The following is a 27,742-nucleotide window of genomic DNA, read 5'->3' as shown; positions in this document are numbered from 1 at the left end:
AGTCAACTTAAAGTATGCACTTGCAGCTTTCTGCTGTAGTGTAGATGTAGCCTCTGAGACTTGTCTTCCTCATACCATATAGTAGTGAGTGCCAATGCTATACTATGCTGTTGTAGGCATTTTGTAGGGCACATAAAATAACTACATTTCACTCCATTCAGGTGTTTGGTACAATGGTGGCTCTATATGGTGTACCAAGTACAAACTACGGTATGTTTAAATAAAACAGATCTTGGTTTTGCAGATTAAAATTCTGTGTTAGTTGCAGGGCACTTGCACATGAAATGTGTCTAATACGTATTATCTATGCATGAAAAATCTTCAAGACCTTAATTTGTAATGGGATTGAATTATTCCCTTACATCCATGACAGTTTCAAAAGTTGTAAGTGAGAGCAGAATTTGGCTCTTGTGGAAGTGCAAATCAGTCCTTGCACCTCTATATCTCCTTTTTTTCCCCTTTTCTTTCATTGTATGCTTTATCTACATAACAAAATTCAAGGGTCACCTGATGAAATTAATAGGCAGCAGGTTTAACACAGACAAGAGGAAGTACTTTTTTATGCAACACACAATCGACCTGTGGAACTCATTGCGTTGGGATACTGCAAAGGCTAAAAGTAAATTCAGGTTCACCAAAGATGTAGTTATATACCTGGAGGACATTATCAGAAATTAGCAAAGAGGGTCACATGCAACCCCTTTCCCAAGGCAGCTCTTAACCTCTGCAAGAAGCTAGAGGTAGAAGCTAGGGTTGGATCACTCCAGAACTGCCCTGTTTTGTATGCTCTCCCTGAAGCTCTGTTGGAGACAGGATATGAGATTAGATGGATCATTGGTCTAAGACAGCATGGACATTCTTATGTATAAAGTCCTACTAGGATACAAAATTTTGTATCCGCATCTACATTTTTATTCACAAAAATGAGCTATCCACACCCACGGCTATAAAGCAGATATATGCAAATTTGCAGGGTTCTAGATACTAATTGGTATTTGCATCTGTATCTGCAAAAATGAGCCACAGATATCTGCATCCATATCCGTGTATGCTGATACCTGCAGATATCTGTGGATTTGCAGGGTTCTACTTATGTACTCCTCTTTATTTCTTTATGGTCCAAGTCGTTCCCCAGTATCTTTCCTAATCCTGTTTTCTAAATTGGCCAATCAATCTGTTCCTCCCTACACACCCAACATCCACCTTCTTACACACCTTCCACCTTGACTTCATGTTGCATACGCACCTTCTTCAGTGGAGTGCATGGAGCATCTTAATATACAGAGACCTAAACTTCAGTGAGGGGTCCCAGTGTTCAGAAATCAGTGCTACTTGAAAAGGCAAGACCTTACTCATCACCCCAGCTGCTGGGATTTCTGCCAGGTTGCTGCCCCTAAACATTTTTTGGCTGCTCCATGTTATTTTTGTAGATACCGGAAGGTGTTTTTAAATGACTGGAATGCTCCCTGCCACTCACACACACAGAGCACCCTAGGCACCAGGGAAGGATCTTTCTCTCTAGGCTTTCCTCCTTCACCCCCACATTTCCAGGTACCTGAATACTGGAGATGATTGGGGCTATGACCCTCTGTTTTGGGTATTTACCTTATCAGTAAACAACTCCAGTGTCTATTTGTCTGATCTAGGCTTTCTCAACCTGCAACACAATTGTTGCTAGTCTGATTACTCGCCAGAGATTTCTGAATCGCGATAGGTAAGAATGGCAAAATGACCAACAGCAGCAGTAGAGATACTGAAGCTGTCAATGTGCAGACTAAAGGTGACAGTGTTATGTTTGTGATGCCTACAAAAAATAGAGCCAGGCAAAGGGGAAAATATTTTTCCCTGTCTGCTGAGCTATTTTTAATATTTTTGAAAAGTCAAAAAGCAGTATTTTAAAGGGGAAATTTCTGACTTCCTCTTTTACAGATAAAACTTAGCTGCTTACTCAGGTGGTATTCTCACATGTTTTTACGAAAGTGATTATTGGTGTGGCTGAGAATAGACATGCTTGTATTTGCATAATAAAACCTTGACAACTGAGTAGGCTTTAGGCCTCTGAACTTGAGTATTTTATGGTTGAAGTAAGCTATGTATAGTACAGAGAAATATCCCCTTTTTCTCGCTAAGCACTGCACAAATATTAGCATATGAAATGAGAGCCAAATTCACACATCTAGGATTGCATATAACATTAGTCTCATAGAGCTACCGATAAGAAAGAACTGGAATAAATTATAATCCTTCACTGACATGAGAGAGTTCGATTTTATTTGAAGTGTCTTCCTCATGAGTATTAAATTTATTGAATTTGGCACAGCCATCCATCCAGTTACTTCCTCAACAACTCCTAAAAAATTTAAAACTTTGCCTATGTGTTACAAGGATAAAGCTTTACTTCTGAATCTGCACTCTCTTCACCCCCTTCCCGATTTTTGGGGCCTCAATGGTCTTTTCATCAGCAAACCATCTTTGCCAAGTTAATTCTACAAGTAGAGGATCATATTTGCCCAGTGTCATTACATGTACAGCCAGATTGTTCAAACAGAGCAGAAAGTGCCTGTCCTGGAGATCTTACAGCCTAGAGATAGGTCTACGCTTTGAGCTGGAGGTGTAATTTCCAACTCAAGGACACACACCCTAGTTCTGATGGAGCTAGTGCACAAAAAATATAGAAAGGTAGCTGCAGCAGTAGGAGGGGCTGTGCTTCTGAAAGCTCATGATACCAGTACATGTTTTGTTAGTCTTTAAAGTGCTCCCAGACTATTTGTTATTTTTTAAGTTTTTGCTAGTTGTGTAGTCAGTGTTGTTAACTCCTCCTACATTTCTCACAATGGCAGCTATATTTCTACTTTTAGTATGATGGGCTATGTCTCCTTGTAGAAATCTTTCTTCCAGGTTTTTTATATAACCTATTAATCTGTTAGTGTTCAGAGTCAAAGAATAAAAGATTATACAAATGCAGCTGAGTTTGCTTTACAATTTAAAATTTAACTTGGATGGAAAGGTACATTTGAATTTGAAATAGAATATTTACTGACACTATTCCCTTAATAAAGCCTCACTTTTTAGTCTTCAATCCAAATAGCTTCCTGTGTATCACATATACTGTTCTTCCAACACTACTGTCGTCCTTTAAAACAAAGCAACCTGTACTGTGTGTTGGGTAAAACTAACAGTGTTATAGTTAGGAAATGAAGTTGTGGAGTGCTACACCAGATACATCACCCATAAATCCAGCTTTTTGAACTAAAATGTAATATTTTTTTTTCATTGTGGTTGGCTATTTTTGCGTCTGATGAAATTTTCATGCACAGCTCTAGAACAGAACAAACCAAAGGGCTGAGATTTTAGTATGTAAATAGTGATATTGGGCACTTGCTTTGATAACGTTCTAAGGAGAATAGACAGTGAGTTGAAGTAATGATTCATATAGTGGTATGAGGAAAGAAAGCCATGAGTTTTTAGAAAAAGCAGATCATTCTGGCAAAGACATTTGTCAGTGTAATTTAATTGAAATGATGTGCTAATTTGCAGAAAAAGGTGCTGATGTTTTTAATAGTGTCCAGTTATAGGAACATGGGAACTAAAATTGCATTTGTACTAGTGGCACAAGAAAGGATCAAGGTCAGTAAGTTCAGAGAGCTAAATGTCACACTGTAAGGCTAAGAATAGGCATAGAACACTAGAGTGCTGATTCAGATAGTAATTTTAGTGCAGTCTTTTTTTTTTCCATTTAGAATTCCAGAGTTATCTCATCTGAACTGTAAGGTTAGGCCTTCTGTTTTCAACATGGTTGATCAAGAGTGGACTTCTGCAACATTTCATCTTCCACAAACTCATGCATCCATTTCTCCTGTCCCTCCCTATTCCAGAGAACAGCCCATCTTCACCACCAGAGCACATGTCTTCCAAATTGACCCCAGCACCAAGAAGAACTGGGTTCCTGCAAGCAAGCAGGCTGTAACTGTTTCCTACTTCTATGACAGCACAAGAAACAGCTATCGGATTATCAGTGTGGATGGAGCCAAGGTAGGAGGTTGACAGATACATCTGGCATGTTTATTGATTGGAGAGCATCGTGTGATGCTGCTCAGCATTAACTGGTAATAGATATAGAGGGGCCAGCCTACAGAGACAATTGAATAAATACTTAATTTGTATGTAATTCACTCTGTTTGTTTCTACTGTTAAAGCTTTGAGTGCAGAAATGAAAGGGGGTGTGTGGAATAATAAGTGGCTTTCTGAACACAATCGTATTTGTGGAGGCAAGTCTATGGCAATTAAAATAGCTTAACACTATTGACATCTTGGCAGGCCAATAGTTTAGTGTGAAATTCTGGCTAGTATTTGGCAGAGCCAGGGCCCTCTGATTGTACCTTAAAATATCATCTATTAAAGATGCATCTGAATTTTTGTGGCAAACCCCTATTTTTAAAGGGCACAGTGAGAGGCACACACTCAGACTGGAGCGATTAGCTTTGAAGGGAAAGGATTGCTCACCCTGAGGATAAAATAATAGAACTTCAGTGAGAAATTATGCCCTCCAGCCTTTGCTTGATAAACTTGTCACACTGCTGGTTATTTTTTTTTCCTGTTTGCAAGACATAGTCTGCTGTTGTAATTCTCAGCCCCATGCAACATTCCTCCTAGCACAGTGTGAAAAACTGAAGAAACTACACAATGCAGCAGCTCTTCTCTTCCCCTTTCTTTTGTAATAAATAGGTAGGGATTTATTGTGTCCTTACAAAAATATCGATATCTTCTCGGTGGGAGCCTCAATGTGCATTTGACACTAGAATTTAACCCCTTGCAAGTATCCTTAGAAAGGTCTAAACTTGAACAGCTAGCATTTACCACCTAATTCAGTGGCCAGTGTTAGCAAAACATAGGTTGTATTCTAAGTTGTATTTTTCCCCTTCTTCATTTTTATATTAGTCTTGCTAAAAGTGGAATAACTTCAGTGACCATTTTATTTAAAATATTTATCTCTTTAAAATAGATTATGGGGTGAAGTTTTCTTTTGGCATTAATAGAAGCCCACATACATTTCAGTTACTGTAGTTGGGGCAGGATACATCTCTTGATGCTTGTGTGCTTCCCCGTGGTGCTTTGTGTCTTTTGAAAGAACCTGGGCATAGTTCACCAAAAGACACTAAAAAGAGAGTGAAAAACCTGTTGGTGTTAGCGTGCACCAAATTAATCTGAGTCTTTTAAAACTAAAAATCTCCAGAGACATGTTCAGCAGGTTCACCAACCTCTGGATTATCCTTTCTCTTTCCAGAATAGTGGGCCTGTGCTGGCTGAGGAGCAGCATAGTGTTCACCCTGGCCTGCCTTGAGAATCCTTCGTTATCCCTTCTGCAGAGTCTTTCCATGCTGGGGTTCACCCTGTTTGGGAATGTAGGCTGGAAATGGAAACGCTGGTGTTGTGCTGCTAGATTCAGCCAGTATGTTTCATTTTTATAGCAACTTTTTTCCATCCAAGGATCTCAGCACATTTACTGATATCAGTTAATTTAACTTTATAACATCCCAGTGCATAAGTGCTGTTATCCCCATTTTAAAGACAGGTAAACTGAGGTATGGCTAGATTCATCTAGTTGAGTAAGGAAGTCTGTGATGAAAAGAACTTAGATTTTATGACCCCCCAACCTTATGCCTTAACTGCAAGATCTCAGAGACCCCTGTTCTACTTAGACAATCCAGTCCAGAATGTGCTATATAAAAAGTATTGAAATTCCACTTCAGCACATTTGCTGTGGTTTTGCTCCATCACACTAACATTATGTAGGAATAAAAAAATATTATGGAAACTCTAGAGTGCCGTGCAACTCATTCAATGTTGTTTGTTACTTGGGTTGTTAAAACTCATTTTACTTTTTTAAAGCCTTTATTGTTCCTGTGAGGCTGCATGTTGAATTGCAAATATGGAAAACGATGTAGGGTCACTTTAACCCCATTATTATTGTTGTCATTCATAAAGTCGGGCTGGTTGCATAATGCTAACTTAATGTATATTTGTTACCCTTCTGACATGCCTCCAGTCTCACAGGTCATGCTCCTTGAATGGCTTGTTAAGAAAATCATGTTTTTTTTTTCTTTTAATAATTACCCAGTGTTTATGGGGTGCACAGCTTGTCTGTAGAGGGCTCTGCAGTTTTCTCTATATGGAAGTGCATCGTACATTCATAGGGAACATAAGTAGTTAAATGATGTAAAACAGGCTTGAAAATGAATTGTGAATAGTAGGCCTCTCCAGCTGTCTGACCAGTATCTGTCCCTTCCAGCAGAATGTTCACCAGTGGTAATGCGTCATCTATAAGTATGGCATAGATGAGTTAAACTACATGGTGGATCCTAGGGTGACCAGGTTTCTGGTTTTAAACCAGAACACATGGTCAAAAAGGGATCCTAGTGGCTCTGGTCAGCACCACTGACTAGGCTGTTGAGTGTCCGGTTAGCAGTAGGGTCTGTTAGACTTCCTGCTAGCCACTGTGCTGTGTGGCTCCTATGAAGCAGCTGACATGTGCCCCCTCCCCCAGCTTGTAAGTGTAGGGGTTCAGCATACTGCTCCCACTGCAAGCACCGCCGGCACAGCCCCCATTGACTGGGAACCATGGCCAATAGGAGCTGAGGGGGCAACATCTGTGGACAGGGCAGCATACACGGCAGAGCTGCCTGGCTGCACTTCAGTGTAGAATCTGGTGGGGGTCATGACACTGCTTTCAGGAGCTGCTTGAGGTTAGCCTCCCTTGGAGCCTGCACCCTGATCCCCTCCCATGTCCTGACCCCCTGTCCCAGCCCTGATCCCCCTCCTGCCCTCTGAACCCCTCAGTCCCAGCCCAGAGCTCCCTCCTGCATTCCAAATCCCTCATCCCTGGCCTCACATTAGAGTCCTTGCCCCACCCTGGAGCCCACACCCGAGCTGGACTCCTCACCCCCTCTCATACCCAAGCCCCCTGAGCTAGCCCAGTGAAAATGAGGGAGGGAGAGAAAAGTGATCGATATAGGGAGGAGGATAGAGTGAGCGAGCTGCAGGGCCTTAGAGAATGGACGGGGCAGGGGTGCGGGTGTTTGGTTTTGTGCGACTTTAAAGTTGGCAGTCCTATGGATCACAACACTTACAGCCATGCTTCTGTAGCCAGCTCACCGCACTCACCTGGTTACAAAATGCATGCTTATGTCCCCAAAACAGCGCTCGCTTGCTCACTCGCTCACTCACACACACTCCTACCTTAGTCATTGGAGACCAGGATGGTGCCTTGGCTGTATCCTCTCATAGAAAAAATAGCTGACCTATTTTCCTTTCTGGATAGGCTCTTAGTATTTATATCATGGACTGTGCAAGTGTGAACCTAGGAATCTTATTGAACACACCATTACCAAGCAAAGGAGTAGAGCTCCATGTATCTGTTTTAAGAAAGTAATTTCATCATAATTCTTGAAGGAATCGTTCACCATAGGGAAGATACAGAAAGCCAAAGGAAGTGATAGTGTGGATACTTGGAATGTTCCATACTCAATGAGAGAACCCCCGTTGTCTCTGCCATATAAAAGCCCCTAATGTTATAGGCAAAAGTCAAAACCCTCAGAGTGTAACTTAAATTGAGGAAAAAGCATGAGCTCATAAAAGCAGCTATTTACTGTACAGTAGACAGAAGAAACCATACACCAGACTCCTCATTAAAATCAACCTACATTATTTTATCTATAGAAAAATAGAGATCTAAAAGAATGAAAATCAAATAGAACAGTACCTTTCATTGCCTTAATTATGCGTGGTATTACTGGGATTGATTTCAAAACAAAACAAAAACCAAAAGGAAATATTTGTTCAACAAGGAAAACTGAGGTTGGAAAAGTAGGAACTTAAGTATTTGCATAGAGAAGCTGAGAATTAAAGTTGTCATTTTTAACCCCTATACAACTATGGAAGCAAAGCAGTCATGACTATAAGTGAGGGCTAAAGCTCCACCCAACCTGAAAGGAAAAACAAATATTGCACTTCAATCTGCTGGTACTACATCAGTTAAGTTAATCTTTTGAGAAACAATTCCATTCTGTACTTCAAGAAAAAAAATTACAGGGAGGATTAACATAGTGATAGTTTGGGATGGAACAGGTATTTTGAGACCAGTCCAATGGAGAAATCTGACATCTCCTGTTGTGATTGTGACAAACTGGAGAAGGTATTTCTATAAGGATGATTAGACAGATGGGAGGAAAGAAGAGCAATGAAGCAAGATCACAGAGGGAAAAGACCTGCATGTTGCAAGACTGGCTCTTGTAAATATATGCTACAGAATGATAACCTTCTGTGCTTTTAGGACAGCTTTCATTCCAACTACAGATTGGCTGTTCATTTGCAGAGCCCAAGTTTTTGTTTCCACCCTTTATAAAACAATATGCAGCATAAGTTACCTTGAAAAATAACTGGCAATGGCCAAGTTGGTGATAACTTCGTTAAAATACTATATATAGGAAGAAAAAGTCCCAGGTACAGTGTTTTGTCAGCTGCCAGACCTGGGGATGAAAGTCAGTGGGCCTACTTGGAGTAATGTGCAACTCAGAATGAATAAAGGTGACAGAACCAGGTCCTTGAGGTATATTCCTCAGAATGAATGAGCCTCTCTGCAAAACACTTTGCCTAAATTTCATATCCTGTCATATGAGAGATTAGTAAGTAACATATGTTGAAAAGGAGATTTCTACTTCTGGAGATAGTAGAAGGATGTTTGTCTTCCTGAGCCTTGCACCAGTCTGCATTGCTAGCTAATGTAATATCTCTGCACAGAACACACATTTCTTTATTGAATGTTTACACACTGAAAAGGGGGTGGATTTAGGAAACTGAACTCTAGAGTTACCATTCAAGTAAACCATCCGCATACTTTTCTTTGTGGATGAAAGTAAACTGGTTGTGAAAGCCTCGAGACTTTTAACATTTTGGGATGACCTGCCAAAAGGTGTGTATTCGGATTTGAGGAATTTCCGGTTAATGCTATCAGAGGATCGGAGAGAAACATGCCTTCCTCTAGGTTTTGTTTTGGCTTGTACCTCTCTTTTTTCTTTAAAGTTCTACTAATTGAAATTAGGGAATTCAGTCTTTTTAAGAAAAATATTTAGAGTGAAGATGAGAAGTGGTTCTGTACTGCTACATTTTTTTGGTACCTAATAAAGCCTTCAGACCACATGATATGAAATTACTTAGCTAGATGCTTGCACATTCATCATAACACTTAACTTTACATCTAAGAATTGGTGGGTCTGATCTGTAGCATGATTTGGTTGCAATTATTTATATTTTTATGAGCATATTTCAAGTGAACATATATTGATACTCTGTTTTAACAGATTAATTAGCCGGGGATATGTATAATATGGTTGAACATAACTGTGAGAATTGCTAATGGATTCCTCCTCCCTTGCTACTTCCTGCTGCTGTGACTATGACAGTGCTGACATGCATAAAGCCCTACTTTTTCATACCCTTTATAGATTTCACAGCATTTAACTCCATTGTGAACAGATTGCTGAGAGGCAAATGGCTTCCCACCCCTGCTTTTGCTCCTGCTGGCTTATGGACCCTAAGGGAAATGTGTGTTAGCTGCAATTATATATTGTACAGTGACTGTACATTTTGTCAAAGTTTTTGGTCATGTAACCTACTAAAAATAAAATGTATATGCTTATAATAGGCGATTCCCCTTTGTTCCAAACTACATTTCTGTTCTGTTTGCTGGTCATTCAACTGTAAAGCTGATATTTTATTGTCATGAAATGCAAAGAGGAGGCAGAAGAAGCTCAAGAGACTTTAAAAATGATCTGAAAAAATGTGGTGCTTTGCCCTTTTTTGCTTGTATAAAAAAGGCCTGGAACATATTCAAAAAGAGAGAGGGTAGGAGGCATCTGCAAGGAAAGGGTTCTGTTTCCATAGTTTTTTTACATTTAGAAATTGATATTTTGTCTAGATGAATTTTATTTGCTGTCATTTGTTGTTGTTGTCAGTTGTTTGTACTGAGATAGCATCCAGAGTCAAGGTCCTATTGTGCAGTATACTCTGCAGACATGGAGGATGACATGGGTCCCTGCCCTGTATATCCATTAGTGACAGCAAAACCAGTCAGATTGTAACATCCAGAGATCTTGTGCCAGTGAAACCTGATCAAATGAGCAGAAGATGATTCAGACTTTTGGAAATATATATTTATATTTATATTTTTGGTCCAACAACTCAAATTTCTGAATCAATAGTTTGGTGGGTGGGAATGTTTTATTCAGCATTTCTTCTCACCTATTTGCATAGGAGCTGAACTTGAGAGAGATTCTCCACATGTGAGTCCTCCAATAAAGAACTCCAGCAAAAAAGGGAAGAATTGACTTACATTTTTAACATAAAAAAACAAATACAAATTCAATGGGAAGAAAACATTTCTGTTCTTCTTTACATTGCATGAACCTCTTTGAAGGTTAACTGTAAGGTGAATCAAGGTTGGCCACCTTAGTGGTAAGATCAGTAGCTTTTCCCTCTGAACACCTAAGTTCAAATGAAGGTTGACTTGCTTTCCTAGACTCCTGTGCAGATTTGTTCACAATGAAGAAACTTCAGCACAGTTCTTTTGAGCCAAACCCCTCAGTACTGGAGTAGTTGGGAGTGCTGCAGTAGGAAGTTGAACGTATTTGATAACCTTAATCTCTTTACCCATGAAATATCAAAACTGCTAAATCTGGCATGGTTATAGACCCAGAATTTAGTCTGCTTTATGATTCTAATACTGTTGTGTCCAGCCAATTCTGAAGAAGTAGCCACTAGCCACATTCAACCAGCCAAATAGCCACATTGTTCAAGCCAAGCAGCCATACTCGTATGGCCAAATAGCCACAAGTGGCTAGTGTGTTGGACACAAAATTTGTAACTAAGGACAAGATTAGCATAGGGTGAAAATAGCAATATCTGAACTTATATAATGTGTAACTGTAGAACTCATTTCTGTCCTCCAATGTGTATTGTGCATCCCTATATCTATTGTTGTTAACATTTTGTTTCTAGATTGGAGAAACACATTAATGCATGCCTATTACCTGAAGTTTTCTTATGTATGTAGTGATGCATGCACTCTAAATACTGTTTGGGTTTAGAAACTGATATGTTAAGCTTCTGGAAACCCACTCTTTCTCTTATAATTGTAATCAGCCTTTTGTCAGACTCATCAGAACAAGCAGTTTGAGCTTTGAGACAGCTGTAACTTAGACTGTCATAGCTTGAGACTTCCATAGCATATGTTAAAGAAAAATGCTTGAATAGAAAGATCTGTCTTAGTAGTAGTGTCTTTAAACAATGTACTTTAAACGCTCACTGAAAAATCTGGAGTTGCTGCTTGTCGTCTTTTTGCTTTGGGTTTTTTTCCCCTCTTTGTAAACAATGAAAATGGATTGGGCTTCACAGCCTGAGAGGCAGCTGCTGGTTTTGTTGTGAAGTTCTTTATTTTGCATGATGAACAAATTGAGCTTAGGGGAACATTTGTCCTACATCTGAATTGGTCTGTTACCACCATCAAAAAAATGGACCTTGCTGTTTCTTAGCATTATTTTCTGATTAAATTGGAATACTGGAATAAGATACAATGAATGAAATCTACAGAATAATAATCATTTTGTGAGGTCAGTGGAAGACATTGCTGAATAGTTGTGAGGTGCACACTACTTGTAAAAAGATATTGAAAATTGGAAAGGGCTCAGAAGAGTCACAAGAATGATGCAAGTTATTAAGAACCTACCTTCCTGTGAGAGGTTTAAGAAGCTCAATCTATTTAGATTATCAAGAGAGGTTAAGAGGTGACTGTGAGTACCTGCACAGGAGAAGATCCCTGATTGTATGCTAGATTAAAGAGCCCTCTACTAGGCATAACAAAGTTGGCAATGGCTAGAAGTTGAAGCTGGACAAATTGAAATGGGAAATAAAGCACCAATTTTCAGCAGGGAGGGCAATTAAGCATTGAAACTACCTATCAAAAGATGTATTAGATTCTCTATCACATGAGGTCTTTAAATCAAGATACGATGTTGTGCTAAATTTCAACCAGAAGCTTGATACAGGAGTCACTGGGTGAAAATCTTTGGCCTCTGTTATGCAGGAGGTCAGATCAGACGATTGTACGGATCCCTTCTGGCCTTAAAATCTATTAACCTCGTTCTGCCTTGGGTTAGTAGTAACTTAAAGTTATTAGTATTTGTGGTACAAAGTGGTCTGGTGACCTCAAATAATTTGAGCATTTGTTTATCTCTAGCTATTAAAAGTTTAGCATATCTACTACAGATCCTTGGCCACTACCACCTATTGGGGCTTGAAATAGCTGCAGCAGCCTATTTATACTAGGGTTACCAGAATTGCTGGTTGAGTGGAACTAGTCTGGGGAATGGAGGGAAAACTTTGAACAATGCTTTTGTCCTAGACAAGACCTGAGGATGTGAAGGGAACATTAAATTGGTTAGAACCTGGGAAATGAAACAGTGAGCTCTGTTGTGTCCTGATTTGGCTTCAGAAAATTTGATAGCTCCTTTGAGACTATGTATGTGCTAACTAAGAGTTCTGACATCTGTCCAAGACATGTTATATTTCAGAGTAAAATGCCATTGTGTGGAGAGCTCTGTGGTTTGAACAAATACATCAAATCTCTTTTTACCTTACTGAAATTCAAGAGCAAGATCCAACATCCCTCCCTTTGACTTGTAGGATACAAGTTCTTCAAAAGCAACCTGGTAAACCTAGTCTGATATTGGTGACAAATACAGGCAGTCCCCGGGTTACGTACAAGATAGGGACTGTAGGTTTGTTCTTAAGTTGAATCTGTATGTAAGTCGGAACTGGCGTCCAGATTCAGCTGCTGCTGAAACTGACCAGCGGCTGACTACAGGAAGCCCGAGGCAGAGTTGCTCTGCCCCGGGCTTCCTGGAATCAGCCTCTGATCAGTTTCAACAGGCTGAATCTGGACGCCAGTTCCAACTTACATACCGATTCAACTTACAAACCCCAGGCATCCATAAGTCAGCTGCTGCTGAAACTGATCAGCGGCTGATTCCAGGAAGCCCGGGGCAGAGCAACTCTGCCTCGGGCTTCCTGTAGTCAGCACTGGTCAGTTTCAGCTCCTCGGTGCTACTGGACCAACCCAACCCACCAGCACCCCAGCTGCTCTGCCCCAGGCGTCCTGATTCAGCCCCTGCTGAAACTGATCAGCAGTGGCTGAATCAGGACGCCTGGGGCAGAGCAGCTGGGGTGCTGCCGGGTTGGTCCAGTAGCGCCCAGAGCGGTGCTGCGGGACCAACCGGCAGTGCCCCAGCTGCTCTACCACAGGCGTCCGGAGAAAAGCCCTCCCCTCCCCCCCGCAGACCAGGGAGACGCGGGCAGCGGACCGAAATGCACCGCGGTCCCGCCGCCCGGGTCCTCCGCGGCTTTGATCCCCGTCCCCCTGGTCTGTTGGAGACCAGCAGACCAGGGAGACGGGGAGCAAAGCCAGGGAGCACGCGGGCAGCGGACAGCCCAGACACGCTGCGGCTGTCCCGCTGCCGGCGTCCTCAGAGGCTCTGCTCCCCGTCCAGCAGACCAGGGAGACAGGCAGCAAACCCCGTTCGTAACTGCGGATCCGACATAAGTCAGATCCGCGTAACTTGGGCACTGCCTGTAGTTGGCAGCAGCAGCATGGTGGGAAAATGAGCTGGACCAGCCCTGCTGTTGATTATGTTCCTCTGCAGCTTGTACCTCTATCCCTGTGACCAGCACAGCTGCTTCTTGCTGATTTGGTGAAAAGAGCACTGCATTTAGTAGTTCGATGCTGCAAAAATCACTTTTCAGATTGTTTGTGGAGTGTGTTGGTCCTAAAGCATAGAGCCCTGCAGATACATTTTAACTGCACCATTTCCTAGGGAATAAGAAAATTGTTTCTTCAAGCTGAAGATCACATTTAAGTTGGTGAGAACACCTATGGTTTAATAAAGAAAAAATAATCAGAGTTCATAATCACCTCTTATAGAGATTGATCACTAGATTCAAGTGTTACCCTGGTCATTGGAATCTTCCGAGACTGCTAGTACCAGGTGGTTAGCCAAACTGTGAGTTTCCAATAATAAAACCTGAAACCAGGAGAAGCACATCTGATTTCTGGAGTTTGTTTTAAAAAAAATCTAAACAAAGAGCTGGTGGGAGGAGAGGCAGGAGCGTGGCACGTTCCAGGTAGGATACTTCTTCTAGGGGCCGTAGCATGTGTCACGCTTCTTCTAGCATGTGTCACGCTCTGGATGGTTCTGAGACCCAGTGGTTCCCAGCTTCACCCTTCCAAGAGCATAGAGTCCTGGGGCCCCCTGTCTTGCCCAAGGGCCTGGCAAGTCTGTTGGCCCTCCAGTCTGTCAGATACCAACTATCTACCCACCAGAACAGCTTTCCCAACACAGATAGGGTATTTCTACACTACACCCCTAGTTCAAACTAGGGGGGTAATGTAGTCATTCGGAGTTGCAAATGAAGCCCGGGATTTGAATTTCCCGGGCTTCATTTGCATGATGCCGGCCGGCGCCATTTTTAAATGCCGGCTAGTTCGGACCCCGTGCCGCGGACTAGCTAGTTCGGATTAGGCTTCCTATTCCGAACTAGCTGTACGCCTAGAACGAGGCATACAGCTAGTTCGGTATAGGAAGCCTAATCCGAACTAGCTAGTCCATGCCGCGTGTAGCCGCGCGGCATGGGGTCTGAACTAGCCGGCATTTAAAAATGGTGCCGGCCGGCATCATGCAAATGAAGCCCGGGAAATTCAAATCCCGGGCTTCATTTGCAACTCCAAATGACTATATTACCCCCCTAGTTTGAACGGGGGGGGGGGGGGGGAGTGTAGACATACCCATAGTCTTTTTAGTTGAATGGGATTACAAGTTCAGCCTTTGAGAGCTGCATTGATACCTCTGTTAATGGATTCAAGGAGTGGCCTTGACTTGCTTCAAAAGAAGCTCCAGCTGATCTTGCTCTAACAGGTGTCATGAGTTTGTGGGTGGGTCAGGGCAGGGGAAGAACTAGCAACCTACATACAGTTAAAAAAAATTAAGTGTAAGTGCTCAAAATAGGATTTTTTAAATAAGTGCAGTGGAGATGTGCAGTGTCAAGCCACACTAGAGCAGACTTCACTCAGCAGTGATGACTAAATCAGCTCATGCCCTCTAATGGTACCTCCTCCCCCTTTCATATTTCCATCCGTGTGATCATTATTAAAAGTTTGACTGTAAAACAAACCACTAGAGAGCCTCTGTGGACTGGGCTCTCTGTAGAACCTACCTGGTCAAGTCCGTCCCAAGTCAGGGGAATATTTAGGACAGCAACACGACGCCTTCATCCTGAGGCTGGGTGTAGAACAGAAGTGGGCATAATTTTTGGTGGGGATGGGGGGGGTGAGGCACTCCAAGATTTCGGAAAGTGGTCAGGGCAGCACTTTCCATGGAGGAGGTGCGGGATCTAGGATGGAGTCTGAGTGTAGAAGAGTGCACGGAGTAAGGGACTGGGGTGAAGGAGGTGGTGTTAAGTCTGAGGGCAGTTTGTGTGGTGGGGGTAGTGACCTGAGGCAGGGGATTGGGGTGCAGGGTCTGAGAGGGTGTTTGGGTGTTGGAGAGGATTCTGGCCTGGGGGAGGAATATAGGAGGAGGTACACATTCTGGGAGGGATTTGTGACCTGGGGCAGGGGGTACAGAGGGTTTGGATGGTGACCTGGGGGAAGGAGTTGGTGTATGGGAGGGGCAGAGGTGCCAGAGGCAGGCTCTGGCTAGGAGGCACTTACCTAAGTGTCTCCTGGCTAGCACCCCCCCCCAAAACAGGCTGGGTTCCCTGCCTGCCACAGCATATTTTCTCCATGTGGCTTTCAGCTCCTGGAGGGAGAAGAAGCCTGCACTGTTCCTATCCCCCAGACCAATCTCTCAGCTCCTATTGGCTGCTTGTTTCCAGCCAATTGGAGCTGAGGATTGGGCTGAGGGAGGGGAGATCACATGAAGCCTCCTCCTCCCTCCAGATCAGAGAGCAGCTGCGCTGTGCTTTAAACTCATGGCAGCTGTGTGCCTGAGGGTCCCAGCTGGGTGGTCCGTGGGCTGAATCTGGCCCCTGGACCATATTTTGCCCAACCCTAGTGTAGAAGATATTAGAGATTTTATAAGACCATATTCCAGTATTTGTCTGTAATATGGTGGTTGCACAAAATACAATCTGCTTTTATTAGGTACAGAAAATGTGGGCATTATGTAATCATGAACTATTTTTGTGACATAATTACAGTGTTTTCATATGCTCATTTCCAGTCACCAGGAAATCCTAAAAGGGTTAGATCCACAAAGCAAAGTCAGGCTCAGTGCTTCAATGCTGAATTCTAGATGACGAGTGGAATCTGCAGCCCCAAGCTGGTGACCCAGGCTCCCTATACAATGCATGGGAAGAGGTAGACACCTAAGAATGAGATCCACAAAAGACTGTGTCCTGAGCTGCCAGAGCTAGTTAGCTAGGATTTAGGTGCCTGTCTTCACCTGGGATTCCCAGCCATGAACCCTCAGACACTTAAGCCAGATCAGGCCTCTTCCTCCCCCCCCCCCCCCCCCCTGCAGAAGCCACACAGCTGACCTGTAGTCTAGTTTTTAGGGCATTTCCTCACAGGTGGGAGATCTGGATTCAAATCCCTGCTGCTCTCAGGCAGAGTGGAACCTGGGTCCACCACCTTCTTCATAACAGGGCTATAGAATATATGGCTGTGACATTCCTAGTTTGTGAATCTCACTGAGGTTTAGGCTTTGCCTATGCGCACCAGCAGAAATTTAAGTATCTTTGGGACTTTATTTGTGAGACTGCAGGTGCCTACAAGATTAGGTGGGAGCTGAGTGAGAGTTTTTTGAGTTCTAGATTTTTGATTTAAGCATATCAATTCCTTTACAAAGCTAGCCCCAAGAATCTGCCTTGAACCACTTGCAGACAGATTAGAAGGCCCCCTTCTCTGCAGGTTAAAAGAGCAACAGAAACCTTTTTTTTATATTTCTGTTTAAAAATATTATGTTAAATGGATAAGTAACAGTTCATTTCAGTAATTAACAATGACATGTTGTTGATTTCTTACATGAAACAGGATTGAGCTTTTGAATAGTGTGGGGTGGCTGGATATGTACACTTAGCTTGTGTGGGGGAAAAAATTTAATCAGATGTCAAAGCAGAATGGAGATTTAGGAGGAAATCTTCCTTTCCCCCCAAACCAACAAACAAACCTTGCAAAACCATTGAAGATGTTAATTACTTGGAAAAGTATTGCATTTGGTATAAGTGTCACTGCCAAATTACTAGCAGAATTTGCATAGACCAGAAATGTTTGTCATTGAATTTAGACTTGTGTCTCAGTAAGAAATTCATAACAAAAGTATTTTCTAAGGGGAACTGCAGGGTTTGTTTTTTTTCTTTGATTTGTTTTTGTTTTTTGATTAGTACTTCAGGAAATGGGTTAGGAGCTATTTCCAGATGTAAATCATATGTGGGTTTTGTTTGTTTTATTTAACTCCGGGTTAAAAACTCACCTCCATCACTCGACTAATTTGACTGGATGTGAGGTAGATCTTTAGGGCAAAGTCATGTGAAAATGATCAGTATTGAAATACCAAACCTGCTGGTTCAGTTGCATGTTCAAGAGAAGTCTGCATGTCCAAATAACCAGCCTTGTCAGATACATGGGGCTAAAATGTGGGTCTTTTGTTCAGCACCTGTAACTACTTATCTGGTGATAAAATAAGGTCTGGTCTCAAGTATTATCCCAATAATGCTCTCAGCACCTCAGACATTTGTAAATGATGGAGAGGCGCAAAGAGGAATGTGAAGAGAGAGGAATTACAAAGTACATCCTTGAATTAGAGCATATCTCTAATCTTCAGTTCATCCAAATTAAAAAAAAAAAAAAACCAAACATTGTGTGGGGCAAGATTTGCAGATGAAGCAAAACTAATGCATGCAGAAAGCTGCTACATCCAACTTTCAGTGAATGGGTGTGTCAGATTGTATTTCTTAGGGTGTTGCAGAAATTTTTAGACGTGTCTCCCATAAAGACTTTACAGAACAGGTGGGGGAAAAAAAACTTGATCACATTCACTGGCAGCAAGTATAACAACTATAATTAATTCTCCTGCCTTACAGACTCACTGCTTGAGTTGGAGTACTGCTCCCAATTTCTGACTCCTTAGTTGCTATTGCATTGTGTTTCTTTGCTCTACTCCTCTGTTCTGTGTTTCTTTTTAATAGCCATCTTCCACTAACATTTATATTTTAAAAAAAAGCTTTAAGAATCACAGTAAGGAATAATACTCTGGATATTCAATATGACTGGCTTTCTAAGACTGTCAAGGAGATGAACCGTATTGCTTAGCTATTGATAAGCTACTTATTGATGGCACTCAGTAGGCATGTGCCAAAACGGATTTGTTTGCTTTTTAGTTGAAAAGCATGAGAGTGTTCTAGGGTTAGATGCCCTGCAAAGATAGGCAACATTCCTCACCTTTGAAGTCTGAATTTTTGGAACATTTTGCCAATACCATGGGCAAGTCATAGCCTCCTTTCCCCATGCTTCTCCTTACTACTTTGTGCAGGAATATCTTTTAACATCTTTCTTCTTGTGTGAAGTACCCAGCACCATATTTCTCTAGCCAGTGGTTTACTGGTGAAATTCCTAGGGAAAAGACATTTATAGGTCTTGAAGCAGCCAACCAAATTAAATGATGTAACATTTTTAGAAAATAGTAATACAAATTGCGGAAATATGGGACGGGGGGGGGGGGGGGGGGAAGCATAAGAAAGTTTTGAACATTTGAAGGGAGAAGGGGAATTTCCCCCTGTATATCAATTCCTGGCTCCTCTTCACATTCAGGATAGCAAGTACCTCCAGTTCTAATTTCCTTGATGAAACAGAAGACTCTAGCTATGTCCAGAGGAATGGCTGTTTATTTCCCTTTCTCATTTGATTTTTAAACTGAGGGCTTGTCTAGCTGGTGAGGTAAAGCGCTTTACTGGGGAGTGATTTCTAAAGTGCAGTAACATGTTGTGCATTAATTAGTTATCATAGATCTTACTTGTGTTCACTATAGTTACTTTAGTGCACTTCAGCATAGTACAGGCAGTCCCCGGGTTACATGGATCCGACTTACATCGGATCCCTACTTACAAACGGGGTGAGGCAACCCCACACTAGCTGCTTCCCCTCAGCAGACTAGGGAGACGCGAAGCTAGTGCCCCCCCCAGCAGACCAGGGAGTCATGGAGCGGCTTTTCTCAGCAGACACCTCAGCTTGAGAATAAAGGACTGAGGGAAGTGAGGTGTGGGAGAATAAAACTGAGCTCTGGAGAAATGTTTGGCTAGAGTTTCCCCTACAGTATGTACCAGTTCCGACTTACATACAAATTCAACTTAAGAACAAACCTACAGTCCCTATCTTGTACGTAACCCGGGGACTGCCTGTACTGTGTTTCACATAGCACTGTGTTAAAAATGCACCATCAGCTAGAACACAGACCAGTTAATGCACAACCATGTGCTTTAGAATCATACTCTGGTAGAGAGTGTTTCCCCATGATTTAGACAAGCCCTGAGACTTGTCCTTATTACAGATTTGGAGCTGAGTGCTGGGGAAATGAAATTTTAGTGGAAGGGACACTCACAGGTGTGAATCTGAAATTGAGAAATTATTAACAGCATGTTTAAGTAACCTTAGTGATGTACTTAATGTTCAGTTACTGCAGTTTCATTATGTAGGGCTTTGCCATATTAGGGTCATCTGAGATATCTTCCACCTTTCCAAGAGCTCAGTTTGACTCCAGTCTCATTAGGCTCCTTTATTTGGCATATGTGAAAGTTATGCTAAGTTGGTCAGGCTCAAGTATAAGGGGCAGTACAAGACAAACCACACATCTAAATTTATACAGCAGACCTTTCCCTTTATATATATTTAAACATAATATTGTATTATCTATACATTGCATCACATGTTCTGGATGGAGTTGGTCAATTTGAGGGAACCTGTACAGCAGGTTCTGTCCACCCACAGCTTAATCTTCACCTTAATTTATGTTCCACTCTTATCTTATCCATTATTATTTTAGCCATTGTAAATTATTCCCTGGGTGTTACCTGTTATCATATCTTTTACAGACATTCTATTTTCAGGCTGCTGAACCATTTCCTTGCCTAATCTTGTCTCTCAAAAAATTAGTCTTCCCCCATATCCAATTACTCCTGTCAAGACAGGCCTGAAGTCCACGTGCAGAAGTTATTCCAGACTAAGGATATGAATTTAAAATGCAGTAGCTATTCTGGGATAACTCCCGTGTGGATAAAGTACTCTTAATGCCTTTTTCCAGTTTAGCTTAATGAACTTCCAAAATACACTGGCTAAAGTAGAAGATCTTTGCAGTTCTTATTCCATTTAATTTCCATATGTAGAAAATCCCTTGGTTGGAACAGGTGAATTGGATGTTATTCAGACCTGGCAGATATAGAATTATTTATCCTTTGTTTAGATAGGAGCAATGGGGAATGCTCATCTGGCAAAGAGTGGCTAATGCCACCAGGGCATATGTTCAACATGAAGCCAACCTAAAAATGGAACTCAGATCCCAAAGGGAACATCTACACAGCAGGGCTTAACACGAAATAAGGTAAACACATTGAGCTACTCACTGCTGCAGGTATTTTTTGCAGTATAGACATAATGCCCTAGGCAACAACTCAAGCTGTGCTGAGCTCTTTAAGGGTGTATCTACACAGCCGGGCTTAACTTGAAATAAGCTACACAAACTGAGCTATGTCAATTGTGTAGCTTATTTCAATTCAAAATAGCTTATTTTAGTTTTGGTGTTGTTTACACAGCACTTATTTTGAAATAAAACACTCTTCCTCCAACTTTCCTTTAAAATGAGGGTTATAGGAGTCGAGTAATAAGTCCTCCAGCTTGACAGTATTTCAACGTTTATGTTGAAATAACTGCCTGCTGTGTAGACGTGTGGACTACGTTGTTTTGAAATAACGTTGCTGTGTAGACATAGCCAAAGATACCTTAGCTCCACTCTGTTGATATTCAGCTAACTGACATTAGCTTGTTTTTAAATTCCCTGCCTTATTCCCATTTTTGTGAGAGTGACAATACAGAAGGTAATGAATGAACCTGAAATATCTGTATTTATTTGTTCTCTTTAGCCTTGCTTTCAAGAAGTGTGTTGACATTTTTCAATTGATTCTACAAGTTGGACTGTTAATATACCTATAAATCAAGAGATAGTACTATGCATTAGTATTACACAGATCTCAGACTTCTTAAATGTAAAGTCCTACAACTTCAAATTTCTCCATGCATCTCACAAACATGTTAACAACTTACATCACCCACAGTTTCTCTCTTTTTCTACAGGTTTATTCATTCTTGTACGCTATACTGTTTACTCAATTGGTGGAGTCTGTCTGCATTACCATGAATGTCATCTATTATTTGTGTGTTCATAGCTTCCAACATATTTGTTAAATTTTATCCAGCAAACATTCCCTTTTTCAGCCACCCTGTTAAAATATCTAGAGTCAAATATAACTTTGAGAACTTGCTATTTGGGCAGTGTAGCACTAAACTGTTATCAAAACAGATTGTATCATGTGTTTTAAATTATTTTTATTATAGAGTATACATTAGTGTTTTCTCTCTTGCTAAAGAGGCACAGTTGTTATATATAGACTTTTCAGGAGCAATAACTGTTGATACACTCAGTATAGATGACAGTAAAACGAGATTTTCTTTTACCACACGTACAGAACTTAATTTGTGTGACAAATGAGTTTATGCTTCTATAAGGTGCTGATTATATTATTTTCTGTCCTGCCCATGTCTCTAAGGAAAACTCCCTAAATATCTCTGGTCTTGATCATATTTGATTAGATTATTCTGCCAAGAGCTGTATGTTCATTGAACCTTCAATTCTGGATTAAAGGACAAAAAAGATGATATTCAAGTTTCTGGCATGGTCATAATTGCTTGTATTATAATTTGCAGCCCAGATCTAAAATTATTACACATGTCTGATGGATTTGCCAGGTCATCTTTTTTTTTTATTATTTTTTTTACAGAATTAGAGTAACATATCCAGGAAGTTACAGATGGAAAAGACCTGTCAGATTATACTGCCTATGCAGATTTTATTTAAATAGAAATGAATTTGCTAATCTAGTGGGTAATTTAGCTCTGAATCCCAAGTAATGATGTTCCCATCACTTCCCTTTCGGAGAGTGTTCTGCAAACTAATGGAGCTAATGGTCAGAAAGATGTTCACGATTTTCAACCTAAATTTTCTCTTTTTAATGTGCACCTTTTATTCTTATAACTTGTCCTTTCTACTCTTATTGGTTATAGCTTTTAAATATTTATAGGCTACCGAAACACAGAAATTAGGGATGTTTTTCATCTCTAAATATTAAATGACAGGATATTCCAGGATTGTGGGGGGTTGTTTGCTTCTTGTTTAACTATGTGATGCTGAAATGTCTGGATTTAAGAAATTTATTCTCCGTCTTCTAACTATCCTGCTCGCTGCAAAAGAATGGAATAGTGATATTTGGGATTGTCTCTTTGGGATTGCATCCTATGATATACTGTATTGTACTCATAGACTTTAAGGTCAGAAGGAACCATTATGATCATCTAGTCTGACCCCATGCACAGTGCAGGCCACAGAATCTCACCCACCCACTCCTAGAATAATCCAAGCAGTAATGTTGAGCACTAATACATGGCTGCTGTTCCTTTGGGAACCACATAAAAACAACATGGATATCTCAGGAGGTTACCTCAGTGAGCACTAGCATAAGTAAACACAATTTCCCTCCTGCATGTCACATTCGAATTCCAGTTCTCACTTTTCTTTCAAAACCAAATAAAATTAACTGCCTTTTAAATCTGTTTTTCCAAGAGATAAATAATATGCAAAATGTTGCTCCTAGCTGTGCATTGCATGCTGTAAGTGTACTGCCAGAACAGTTTCGACACAACCACTCTTGCTGTAACTAAGCTAGTAATGCAGAGACACTGAGCTGGAGCTGTTAGGAGTAGCTGTGAATACATAATAAGGCCTCATGCCTCCTTCCTCTCCAATGTGTTGGGTTTTTTTTAAGAACACTCCAATCATATCCATAGTTGACTGGATAATTCATTACCTCAGGGCTACTCAACTTTGGAAGCCCCGGGGGCTGCAATGATACTCACAGTACATGCCAAGGGTTGCAACTTTAGTGTGGTTGCATTTACAGGCAAATATATATGCAAATACATGCAAATAGCTTCTTTCACACTGACGGGTATGAATATAAAGATTAAGGCAAGACTACACAACACACAGGCCCCATTTAAGTTGGTTCTGCTGATATTAATAAAATGCAATATTTCCACCCATTTAACAGCACTTTTAATGAGCAATGACAGTCAAGGAATTTAACTACTAAAACATATATCAGCAGAAGACCATTACATTGACCATTATGGAGTGTGTTCCCAGTGGAGGCTATGTTCAAAGGATCCCACCCGCGGACCATGTGTTGAGCCCTGTGTAAACCCAGACTGCACCACGGTCCACATGTTGAGTAGTCCTGCATCACAGTAATAACATCTCTGCTTTCAAAAACACAGATGGAAATCTGTTCAGATAATGGAGTGAACCTGTAGGCTGAATTCTTATGTTCTTTAACACAGCAATCTCTTTTAAAGTGGACTTTTCCTCATTGTTTTTCTATTGGAATCCTGACCACTGTTTATCCAGCTACTTGACTAGAAGGAGATGGATAGGAAGAATAGGCAGGTAGTAAAATATTGTAGATCTGGTTAAAATGGCACCCTAACTTCTCTGAACCAACCTTTTCTCTTTTTTTCTGAAGAACAAAAGGAAAGCAATTTATTGGCAGTTGGTTAGTTGTTGTCTACTATATATTTGAGAGAGTCTGCAACAGACATGGCGAGGCGCTTCTCACCTGGCACCAAACTGCTGCAGTGAGAGAGGGCTACATAGTCCTCTCTCCCCGGAGCAGCCTGGATATGAGTCCCTTATCACCAGCCCCACCCCAGAGCAATGATTTACATGAAACATGTACATTTTCATTTTATTCTCAAAAAAAGCAAAAATTAATTAAGTTAATTACTATTCCCTGGTAGTATCTTAATTGTAATTTATAAGAAATAGATGAACTGTCAGTTTCTTGAAGATAGCTGATTGCTGAGCAACATTTTCTTATGTTTTGGCTACAGAAAAAACTAACCTTTACCATGTTTAACAGATAGCACCTAATGTTTTTCCTTTCCTTTCCTAGGAAGGTGGTGTTACTTGTCTACAACTCATAGTCTTAGTCCATTTATAGTTTATTACATATTATCATACAAGATACATCTAGCTTTCTAGTTCTAGGAAATTTAAATATATATTGAAGAACGTTTTCATTTATTGCACTTTCAGTTTCTGTCTGATGAATGGGGCTTTTGTCTGCCAGTAGGGGCTGCCATCATATATATAGAGAGTAGCCCAGTGTCTGAGTCTGTAACGCCGAAATGCTGTCTGTTCCCTCTGGAGGGTGCTGTTGCCTGAAATGCTGGCTGTTCTCTCTGGGTGGCCCGTGCTGCATGGGGAGTGCGGGGCCCAAACAGCCGCTTGTGCCGCTTGCTCCCCCGTGGCGGTCCGACTGAGTGGCGCAGAAGTCAGCCGAGGGCCACGGTGGGAAGCGAAGGGGGGCAGGGCAGTGACGTACATGGCCAGGCCCCTCCCCCCTTTGCGCCCCCCTTCGCCTCCCGCTGTGGTGCTTAGCTGGGCCACTGCGGGGGAGCCCAAACGGCTGCTTGCTCCCCCGTGGCGGCCTGGCTGAGTGGAGCAGAAGTCAACCGAGCATCACGGCGGAAAGCGAAGGGGGGTGGGGCGGTGACGTGCGGCGTGACAGGGGCTCCAGGCCCTGCCCCCTGGCTGTGAACATCACCGCCCCACCTCCCGCAGTGGAACTCGGCTGACTTCTGCGCCTCTCAGCCAGGCCGCAGTGTGGGAGCAAGTGGCGCAAGCGACCATTTGGGCTCCGTGCTCCCCATGCAATACGGGGAGCGCGGTGCCCAAACGGCTGTTTGGGCTCCGCAATCCACCGAGTGAGAGGTGGGAGAGGGAGGAGAAGAGAAAGAGAGAGAGAAGAGAGGCAGGAGGCGGAGGAGAGCTGAGAGAGAGAGGGAGAGAGGAAGGGGAAGGGAGAGGGGGAGGAGGGAAGCAGTAGGAGAGGGAGAAGGAGAAGGAGAAACCAGAAACCAGAGGCGCAGGAGAAAAGACTGATGTGGAGGAGAGACCTGAAAATCCCATCTTATGACGGGCTAATTGGCTAGTTTTATTAATACTTTCTTATGGGAGCCCAGTTTGAGGTACAGAGTAGATGAGAGAGAAGAGTTTTAATCACTTGAAGCCTTGGAAATGTTGAGCTTTTCTGAATTCTGAAATAAATTCTATAACTTAAAAAACTTTCATTTTATTTCATTTGCAGTTTGTTTAATCACTTACCTTAAATGTTTTATGTTTAAAAATACAGTATTTCCCATAAGCAATTTAAAAATGGTGGTTTTCATGGCTTTCAGATGGTTCTAATGGTTCTTTCAGTCCTTTTCAGAATTATCATCTCATCTAGATGGCATATTTTTATTGCACTGGCAATTAGTGATACAAGTCTCAGAGGTTATAGCTGTGGTAGTCTGTTACTTTTTAAGGTGCAACTATTTGTTTTACAGTTACAGATGAGTTGTCATGGAAATTGCAGAATTTGGGGTATATTTAAGAGCAGAAGAAGTTGCCTGTCAATTGTAGGACCAGTGTTAGTGACACTAATTAAGTCAGGGTGGACTGGATATGTCTCATTCACAGTGTTTGGTGTGGAGGTGCAAATATCAAAGGCGGGAAAATTGCCTTTGTAGTGCATTAGTTATTAGTTATATAGATCACTTAACTAAAATCTTTAGGGTTTTGCTCTCCTTTGAATTTAAATGAAGTTGCTTGAATATTTCACATTACTCTTGGATTTTCTTTTGAATTGCAGCATCTATTTCCTTGTACTACTTCTGTGATAGAGTATATCTGGACATCTTTGTTTATATTTGGACCTATGAGTCAGCCATTCAAAAATGTTTGTAGAGTTAAAGAGCAGCTATGTACTTACTATGTGTGTCAGCCATGGCCTCTGCCATCCTGATTCTTTTAAAACAAACAAAAAGCCTCAGAAGAGTAGCCTTTCCCTGCTCCTTCTCTAGTTTACTCCATTTGCCAAAATGTTGTAGGAAATGTTTAGTGGCTATTTGGAGCTGTATTGCTGTGCACTGCTTTTTAAGAAGTAATTTTGTTACAAATCACATGACATGAAGGAAGGTAATAAATATATCTATGCATACTACAATGCATTATGGTGTGTATTCAGAAGAGGAAACTACGAGGAATAAAATTTAATGGATTATAAGAAAAAAAATTGGAGCACTAATGGCAAGGCCATAAAAGTTAAGAAAGGAGGGAGGGAAGGAAAAATTGTGAATTGCATTTCTAGGATAAACTACTTCTTGCAAAATGTAAATTATAGTTTAGAAAAAAAATTCTGCTTGAAATACATCGTAAATGGTGTTGCCAGGATACTTCCTGATTGTATTAATTAAACTGTCCTGCAGATATAGATTAATTAGTGTATAATTTGCATTTTGGACACAATGGTGTATGTTGCTAAAGAAAGCTCCTCTTTACTAGTAGGCATTTTACACAGATCCATTTTCAAAGGAAAATGTCTTTAGACATAACTGTTGTGGGGATTTTTTTTGCCACCAAATGATTAAGATCTGTGCTAATGAAATGATGTATGTCTAAACCTCTGTAGTAAGATGGTATTTTTGCTAGCTTCAGCACATTCTTCACCAGATCCTCCTTTGAGGCCTGAGTCTGATAACTTTCCTTTTGTCAAACAGTGCCTTATTTCATGAGATGCACCATTGTTTACAATGGTACTACTTGTGGAGTAAGGTACTAATCAAACTGAACAACGGAGGCAGACTCCGGCTCTTGAAAATATGATTACAGACAGTACTAATGCTACAGCTTACAACTCTTCCAGATCTGATAGGACAGTTATACAATTAAGCATGGTTGTGCTGCTCATTTGGGGCTCCCTCCTCTGCGGTTAACAACCCTCTGGATCATAGGGTTGACAAGTGTTTAATCTCACAGACCCAAACTCGCTTGTTCTGCCCTTGCCCACGCCTCCATTCCATCCTTCCTCCCTCCTTTGTTTGCTCTCCCCCAACCTCACTCACTATCACTGGAATGTGTGTTGCATAAATTGCTGGTTTCGTCCCCTTGGAGGCTAGTCTGATTTACCCCAAGAAGAGAGTCACACTTTCAGGCTGGGTCCAACTCAAGTTTATTGGTTGCAACCAAGGTACGGCTAAGGAACTCAATGTTCAAAGCAGAGCCGACCCCCAACATCTCATATGCAGGGGTTCTTATAGGGTTAACATCCTTCCTGGTTGAGGTGCCTTAACATGATAGGTTACTTCATTTTTGACATTTAGCGTTCCTATAGGTCAGGTTAATTTTCCAAATGAGGTTAAATACAGTGCCTACTTGCTGACTTTGCGGTTACAGCTGTGATACATTCATTCACTTTTGCTGAACAATGGGCGAGC

At 41.5% G+C, this 27,742-nt stretch overlaps 1 protein-coding gene across 1 annotated transcript in view; it reads left to right on the top strand.

Annotated features, from left to right (window-relative positions):
• The window catches only part of HOMER2 (homer scaffold protein 2), a 132,994-nt gene that overhangs the window by 63,651 nt on the left and 41,601 nt on the right, over nucleotides 1-27,742 (top strand). Inside the window, exon 2 of the mRNA XM_075897142.2 lies at nucleotides 3,876-4,032. Coding sequence (XP_075753257.1) covers nucleotides 3,876-4,032 — 157 coding nt within the window. The remainder of the gene's footprint in view (nucleotides 1-3,875; nucleotides 4,033-27,742) is intronic.

Source organism: Pelodiscus sinensis, chromosome 14, assembly GCF_052426305.1.
Source record: "Pelodiscus sinensis isolate ZL-2025 chromosome 14, ASM5242630v1, whole genome shotgun sequence".
Lineage (NCBI taxonomy): Eukaryota > Metazoa > Chordata > Testudines > Trionychidae > Pelodiscus > Pelodiscus sinensis.
Note: the sequence above shows the minus strand (reverse complement) of the source record. Positions and strands in the feature narration are given on the sequence as shown.